Source organism: Elephas maximus, chromosome 11 (assembly GCF_024166365.1).
Source record: "Elephas maximus indicus isolate mEleMax1 chromosome 11, mEleMax1 primary haplotype, whole genome shotgun sequence".
NCBI lineage: Eukaryota > Metazoa > Chordata > Mammalia > Proboscidea > Elephantidae > Elephas > Elephas maximus.
In genome coordinates, this window is record NC_064829.1 from 97,238,746 (window position 1) to 97,246,783 (window position 8,038).

General features: G+C 52.1%; 1 protein-coding gene across 1 annotated transcript; it reads left to right on the plus strand.

The window, feature by feature from the left end:
• Window positions 1-1,344: 1,344 nt before the first annotated feature.
• Window positions 1,345-7,539, plus strand: CTU1 (cytosolic thiouridylase subunit 1). Its single transcript, XM_049902396.1, is given in 4 exon segments — window positions 1,345-1,440; window positions 1,989-2,508; window positions 6,968-7,363; window positions 7,366-7,539. Coding segments are annotated over 4 exon segments (1,161 nt in total). The 3' UTR covers window positions 7,515-7,539.
• The last annotated feature ends 499 nt before the right edge of the window (window positions 7,540-8,038 follow it).

Genomic DNA, 8,038 nt, shown 5'->3' on the forward strand with positions numbered 1-8,038 from the left:
ATTCTTCATTCTGTTATACATAGTGTCACTATGAGTCAGAAGTAACTCAACAGGCACCTAACAAGACAAAGCATCTGGTGGCACAGTGGCTAAAACACTAGACTGCTAACTGGAAGGTTGGCAAGGCAAAACCACCAGCTGCTCTGTGGGAGAAAGATGTTGGCAGTTTGCTTCCCTATAGACTTACAGCCTTGGGAACCTCATGGCAGGAGTTAAAACACTCTGTCCTGCAAGGTAGGTAGGAGTCAGAATGTACTCCCATGGGTTTTGTTTTTTTTTTAGGCGGAAGAGCACTAAGGCAGGGTGGATGGGCTGCAGGCCACAAGGATTCCTGGGAGTTGTAAGCCAAACGTCCCAGGAAACCCAAGAGCTCTGGCAGGGCTGTCGCACAGGCTTCTGGGAGATATAGGCAAGATAGCCCCACTGCTTTCTGGGAGTTGTAGTCTCCTGAGCCACTTCCGGACTAGGCTTCCGCGTGTTACGCAAGGCGGAGTCCAGAGGTCCCACGTCAGTATCTTCTGACGGGCTCACTCGTGGATCCCGATCCTTAACTGGAGCGTGGCTCTTGGGTTGAGGGTTTTTCTCTGTGCTTCTCCAACGCCTGTGTCTTGTCAGGCTTCTTGTGGAAGGCTCTCCTGGCTGATGACCTCTCTTTAGAACTGCTGTTCTGCCTGACGCCTGACCGCCTACTACTTTCTCCAGGGCAAGATATGACCATCTCCTTGTCTTCAAGCCCAGTCGGTTACGTCCGGGCGGCCCTTCCTCTGTTCTAGAATCTTTGTCCCGATGGAAAGATGTCACACACAACCCATTCTCTGACAAGACTGCAATCCAGAGGCCTCCTCGGGTCCAAGTTCAGCCTTACGGTCACATTTATTGTTCTCATCCTACAGATATTTACTGAGCGCTCACTCTGTGCCAGTCCGTGTGGGGCAGGAGGAGACAGTGGTGGACGAGGCTGACCCACCCCCTACTTCTAGAGAGCTCAGAGGGAGAGGCAGACCTATCACCAGTGGCAGCCGGAGCCAGGGGCAGGGTTGGACTGGAGGCATCCTCGCAGCTGCAGGAGCCCACAGAAGGCGCCTGACCCACCCGGGGGGGTGTCCATAAGGTCTTTGAGGGGAAGGCGCCCAACAGTCACTTCACAGCTGACATGCCCAAATGGCATCTTTTGTCCCCAACCTGCAGTCCCAGCCTCCCCCCCTCACTAAATGGTCCTGCCATCCTGGGTGTTCAGCCGAGAGGGGTCAAGGGCAGGCTGATCTCTGTCTTGAAGAAGCCACAGAATCTTGTGAAAGAGACTGAAGGATGGGAGATTCTGACAGCAGAGAAGGGTTGAGCTCAATGTTCGGGGCCCACGTACCCCCACCCCGAAAACAGGGAGCAACCCGGGTTGGCTTCCTTGGAGGTGTGATACAGGCTGCCTGTGTCTTCGTGGAGGTGATCACCTGCTTTTGAAGGATGCAATCGAGCCCATTCCTGGAGACAGTGCCCCACCCCAAAGTGAAATATGATTGGTCTTTCCTGTTTACCTCCTCCCTGTCCTTAGAGTCCCTGACCTTTCTCTAGCTCTCTGAACAGCCCTGAAGGCCCAGGTCACCCTGCCCTTCTGATCAGGGCTGTAATAGGGGGGCCTCCCTGGAGGCCTCCCTGGTGCTTAATAACCATCCCCGGTCCTCTAGATGGAGTACAGTATGCGCTCAACCTAATTCTGGTTCTCTTTCTCTTTCCCCCAAAAACCGGCTCCTTAGCCCCCTTCTCTCTATGGCGCCTGCTGGTGCAATCCAAAAAGCCTCCCTGGAAGCAGGGGTTCTCAGTAAACCGGAACCCATGTATAACCTGTCCCACTCCGGAAGAAGCCTGCTCTTCCCACACCGACCTCTCCAGGGTCTACTCAGGCCAAGGGTGCTATCCAGGTGGACCTTCCAGAAACAGGGAACCCACAATCCTGAATCCACTGTAACCTGCCCCCTCCTCTCCCTGTTCAGGAGAAGCCTACTTCTCCCGCCCCTTGGGCACCCCCCCCCCCCCCGCCACGCGCCGCCCTCCGCCGCCCGCGTTCAGTTCAAGCGCTGTGCGGCGCCTGCTTCTGTGTCACCTTCGAGGCCAAGGTGCTACACACTGTGCTGGCAGGCTGCCTGCTGCCCCCCGGGGCCGTGGTGGCCCTGGGCGCCTCGGGCGGCAAGTACTCCACGGTTCTGGCGCACGTGCTGCAAGAGCTAGGGCCGCGCCTGGGCGTACCGCTGCGCCTCGTGGCGGTGGACGAGGGCATCGGCGGCTACCGCGATGCGGTGCTGGAGGCCGTGCGGCGCTAGGCAGAGCGCTGGGAGCTCCCACTCACCATCGTGGCCTACACCGACCTCTTCGGGGGGTGGACGATGGACGCCGTTGCGCACAGTACGGCAGAGTTGGGCCGAAGCTGCGCCTGCTGCACCTTCTGCGGGGTGCTAAGGCGCCGGGCACTGGAAGAAGGTGCGTGCCGCGTGGGAGCCACGCACATCGTGACAGGCGAGTGCACGCGCCCAAGAGAAGGTGGTGGGAAGGAGTGGGACGCATGCGCAGGCTAGGGGTGCCCGCCCACCTTCTTAAGAGGCTTATTGGAGGGGAGTTGAGCACATGCCCAAGAAATGGTAAAGGATACCCAGTTGTTGTTAGGTGCCCTGAGTTGGTTCTGACTCCAAGCGACCCCATGCACGACAGAACAAAACACTGCCGGCTTCTGCATCATCCTCACAATGGGTGCTGTGCTTGAGCTCGTTGTTGCTGCCATAGTGTCAATCCATTTCGTTGAGGGCCTTCCTCCTTTTCGCTGACCCTCTACTTTACCAAGTATGATGTCTTTTTCCAAGGACTGGTCCCTCCCGATAACATGTCCAAAGTATGTGAGACGTACTGTCCCCATCCTTGCCTCTAAGGAGTATTCTTGCTCTACTTCTAAAAGATTTGTTTCGGTCTTTTGATAGTGTGTGGTATATTCAGTATTCTTCGCCAAAACCATAATTTGAAGACATCCATTCTTCAGTCTTCCTTATTTGTTGTTCAGCTTTCACATGGGTATGAAGTGACCGAAAACACCATGGCTTGGGCAAGGCACACCCTAGTCCTTGAAGTGACATCTTTGCTTTTTAACACTTTCTAGAGGTCTTTTGCATCAGATTTGCCAATGCAGTGAGTCGTTTGATTTCTTGACTGAGGCTTCCATGGGTGTTGATCGTGGATCCAATTAAAATGAAATCCTTGACAAGTTCGATCTTTCCTCTGTTTATGATGATGTTGCTTATTGGTAAAGTTGTGAGGATTTTCATTTTCTTTATGTGGAGCTGTAATCCTGCTGATGACTGTAGCCTTTGATCTTCATCAGTAAGTGCTTTAAGTCTTCTTCACCATCAGCAAGCAAGGTTGTGTCACCTGCATATTGCGTGGTGTTAACAAGTCTTCCTCCAATCCCGCTGCCACTTTCTTCTTCATATGGTCCAACTTCTTAGATTATTTGCTCAGCATACAGATTGAATAGGTATGGTGAAAGGATACAACCCTGACACACACCTTCCCTGACTTTAAACCATGCAGTATCCCCCTTGTTCTGTTTGAACAACTGCCACTTGGTCTATGTACAGGCTCCACATAAGCACAACTAAGTGTTCTGGAATTCCCATTCTTTGCAATGTTATCCATAATTTGTTATGATCCACACAGTCGAATGCCTTTGCATAGTCAATAAAACACATAAACATCTTTCTGGTATTCTCTGCTTTCAGCCATAATCCATCTAACATCAGCAGTGATATCCCTCACCCATGTCGTCTTTGGAATCCAGCTTGAATTTCTGGCAGTTCCCTGTCAATGTATTGCTGCAACCATTTTTGAATGATCTTCAGGAAAATTTTATTTGTGTGTGATATTAATGATATTGTTTGATAATTTCCACATTCTGTTGGATCACCTTTCTTTGGAATGAGTACAAAGATGGATCTCTTCCAGTCCGTTGGCCAGGTAGCTGTCTTCTAAATTTCTTGGCATAGATGAGTGAGTGTTTCCAGCACTGCATCTGTTTGTTCAGGCCCTGGGCATGTCTCGAGGGGAGGATCCTGACAAGGAGAAGGGCGAATGTGTATGCTCCAGTTTGGAGCTGGAGCCTGCTGAAGGTTCAAGACCAGGCAAGAGGATGTGCCTTGGTTTTAGGCCACTATCAGATCTACACGGATTGACAAGTGAGGGCGTTGGGGTTAGTCTCTGGGGATTAGGTCTTTCATTCTTTACTTTTTTCTAATTTCTCTAACATTCTTTGTCTTTCATGGTTCCTGGGTGCCTCCCATCAGAATCCATCTGTCTCTCTGAAAAGCATCTCTGTCTTACTCCTTCTCTTTGTTGGCCTCTCATCTCTTATGTGTTGTTGTTCCAACTTGTCACGACCCCATGTGACAGAGTATAACTGCCCCATAGGGTTTTCTAGGCTGTAATCTTTACAGAAGGAACCTTGGTGGCACAGTGGTTAAGCAATCGGCTGTTAACCGAAAGATGTGTGGTTCCAACCCTGAAGCTGCGCCAGAGGAGAAAGATGTGGCAGTCTGCTTCCGTAAAGATTTACAGCCTTGGAAACCCTATGGGGTTTTAGTTGGAAATGGACTCGATGGCAAAGGTTTATTTATTTATTTAGGTTAATCTCTATGCGAGCAAATCACCAGGTCTTTCTCCCAGGGAGCCGCTAGGTGGATTCTAACCACCAGCTTTTCAGTTAACAGCTGAGTAGCTTAACCATTGTGCCACCAGGGCATTCTCTTTACTTCATCCATTTCTTCAACAGTTACTGAGTATCTGCTTTGTGCCACATCCAAGCTGTGTGGCCAATTGCTTAACCTCCATTTTCTCGTTTCTAAAAGGGGAATATCAATGGTACTCTGCTTATGGACTTGTTATGACAATTGTGGATGTTAGTAGTCCAACATGGGTCTCACTGGGCTAAAATCAAGGTGTCGGCAGGGCTATGTTCCTTCTAGAGGCTCTAGGGGAGAACCTGTTCCCTTGACTTTCCAGCTTCTAGATGCCACCTACATTCTTTGGCTCATGGTCCCCTTTCTCCATCTTCAAAACAGCAATGGCAAGTAGAGTCCTTCTCATATCACATTGTTCTAGGACAAGGCTTCCCAGCTTGGGACCAAGTCCCGTTTTAGGTTCTTGCCTTCTACTGACCAAGAATGACAACAAGAGGCTCAGAAGTTCCACACAAAGGTTTATTAGTGACAGAGAAAAAAAGAGCTCTTGAGGGAGGGACGGAGAGGGGCTTCTGCCTGTGCTAGCCTCCAGTCTCTCCCTGAATGGAGGTTTTCTTGGAGATTATAAGGGTTTTAGGCAGGAAGGATCTCATGTTTTATTCATTGCTTTCTGGGGAAAAAGGTGGGGCTTTCTGAGAAATAGAGGGATTAAAAAAATTAGGTGCGTTCACATCTGGAATCCAAGGTGGAGTCAGTTTGGACAATGTCACGTTGCACTGCACAGTCTCAGTGGCCACTTGACAAGACTGTAAGGTCGCACCCGTTCTCACTGCGCATGTCCCGGGGATCAGCTGATTCTGTTCATCTTTGGAAAGCAGCTTGTAGGGAAGATATGTGGAACTTCATGCCTAAGAGTCCAGGTGGGTCATCTTGTAACAGCATCCCCTGTGGTGGGGTCCTGAAAAAACAACTTACAAGAGAGAGATGCAGGACGCCACCCCCATAGTAGGGTCCTGAAAAACAACTTGAGAGAGATATGCAGGATGCCACCTTCATAGTGGAGTCCTGAAACACAACTTGGGAAAGAGATATGTAATACTTTGTACATCACGGGCTGCGTGTGTGGGTTGTCTTGTAACATCCCCCATGGGATAGATTCCCAGATCTACAGGCCTGTTATTCTGGCCTTGAGGCTTTCCAGCCTTCTGTCCCTGTCTCTACGTAACTCTGACCTTGCTTCCATCTCCACATCTCCAATTCTGACTCTTCTGCCTCCCTCTTCCACTTTATGAACTCTGTGATTACATTTAAGTTCCCTGGATGATGCAAACAGTTTGCTCTCAACTACTATCCTGAAGATTGGTGGTTTGAGCTCACCCAGTGGCACCACAGAACAAAGGGCTGGTGATCTGCTTCTGTAAAGATAACAGCCAAGAAAATCTATGGAGCAGTTTACCCTGTAGCACATGGGCTCACCATGAATCCGAATCAACTCAATGGCAGTGGGGTTTCGGTTTTTTGGGGGAGTGATTACACTGGGCCCACCTGGAGAATCCAGACTGATTACCCTATTTTAAAGTCAGTTGATTAACATCCTTAATTCTCTTTTGCTGTTCAACCTAACAGATTCACAGGTTCCGGGGATGAGGAGTGAACACGGTTTTTTTGGGGGGGGGGGCGGGGGGATGGGGCATTATTCTGCTTATCACAACAACCCTCTTGAGACCCTCCATTAAATACCGTTTTTACTTCTGTACAGTTTGAACTGGGGCTAAAACGGTATTTGCAGAGTAAAGCACTTTTGCTCCCTATGTGGAAGCGCACCTTAGCATAGGGCTTGGTACACAGTAGGTGGGCAATAAATGGGTGTACCCTAATAGCTCAACTGCAGCCTGTGTATGTGCTCTTCTCTCGTTTCTTGCTGTACTCACTTCCGGCTTCCACTTGGCTGCCCCACGGGTGCCCACGCACCGTGACCCCGGCCCCTAGGTCCCACCTGCTCCCGGTCTTTGTATCCGGGTTGTACCATGGGGCTTGGGCGTCTCCATGACTCCCATCCCCCACGCCCACCTACTCCCCATTTCTATGTGCTGTTCACGCCAGGTATGTGGAGGGGTCTGTCCATGACTCGCACCCCCCTGCCCCCACTGCTCCCCATCTCTGTGTCCTGGCCTCCTCATGGTGCCCGGGGGTCTCTTTGACCAGCAGCCGCCTCCTCCCGCGCCCACCTCACGCGCTCCGGTCTCTCCCCGCAGGCCACAACGCCCACGACATGGCGGAGACCGTGCTCATGAACTTCCCGCGGGGCGACACTGGGCTCGCCCGGCGAGGAGGCGCGCTGCCCCGCTGCAGCCCTCTGCAGCTCGCCTCGCAGAAGGAGGTGGTGCTGTACGCGCACTTCCACCGCCTGGACTACTACTCCGAGGAGTGTGTGAACGCGCCCGAGGCCTTCCGCGGGCACGCTGGAGACCTGCTCAAGCCCCTGGAGGTGGTGTGGTCGTCAGTGGTGCTGGACCTCGTGCACTCGGCTGAGCACCTAACGCTGGCACCCACCGCGCAACCCGCACCGCCCGGTGCATGGACCCGCTGCGGGGGGCTGGCCAGCCGCCCGCTCTGCCAGGCCTGCGCGCTGCTTGACGGGCTGGACCGCGGCGGGCCATCTGCAAAGGCCGCAGGGGTTGCCACGGGCCGGACCCCGGACCCCTCCTTCCGCGATCCTCCCCGCCTTCTAGTGCCTGGGGTGCTCCGGCAGGGGTCCCCATGCTTGGGACGGTGATGGCCGCCTGTGAGCACTGCAGATAAACTCGAGTTTCCTCTTCCCGGCTGTAGGGAGACAAGATTTCATCATGGCCGCACTATGGCAATCCCTTTGCCATGGTCAAGTCGATGAGAACTGGCCCGGGTCTTAGAACAACTCTCGGCCTTGGATCCCAGAATAACAGCTCCCGTTAGCCTTGAGGGCATGAGAAGAAGCCGCCCTCGCTGAGTTTGACTTTGTTTAACGCTTGGGTCTTAGAAAAACAGCTGGGTGCATCTTCCGTTTTTGTTCCCCTTTAAATTTCTCTGTTTCTTTGGCTCAGCGCGGGGAAATACTCCAGCCACTGGAAAGCAGCTGCTTGCCTGTGTAAGTAAGTTTCCCTGAATAAATGTAAGAACCTGGAAAGGGCTACGTGTAGGTTTTCAGATTATCTGCCAGGACGCACAGTGAGGGTCTTTCTTTGCTGAGGCTGTCCTCCAACACCGGATTCCATGTTGACAGGAGATAGGGACCAGTTACTTGTAAACATATAGAAGCTGGGACAGCAGAGTTCTGGGTCTGAAAAAGG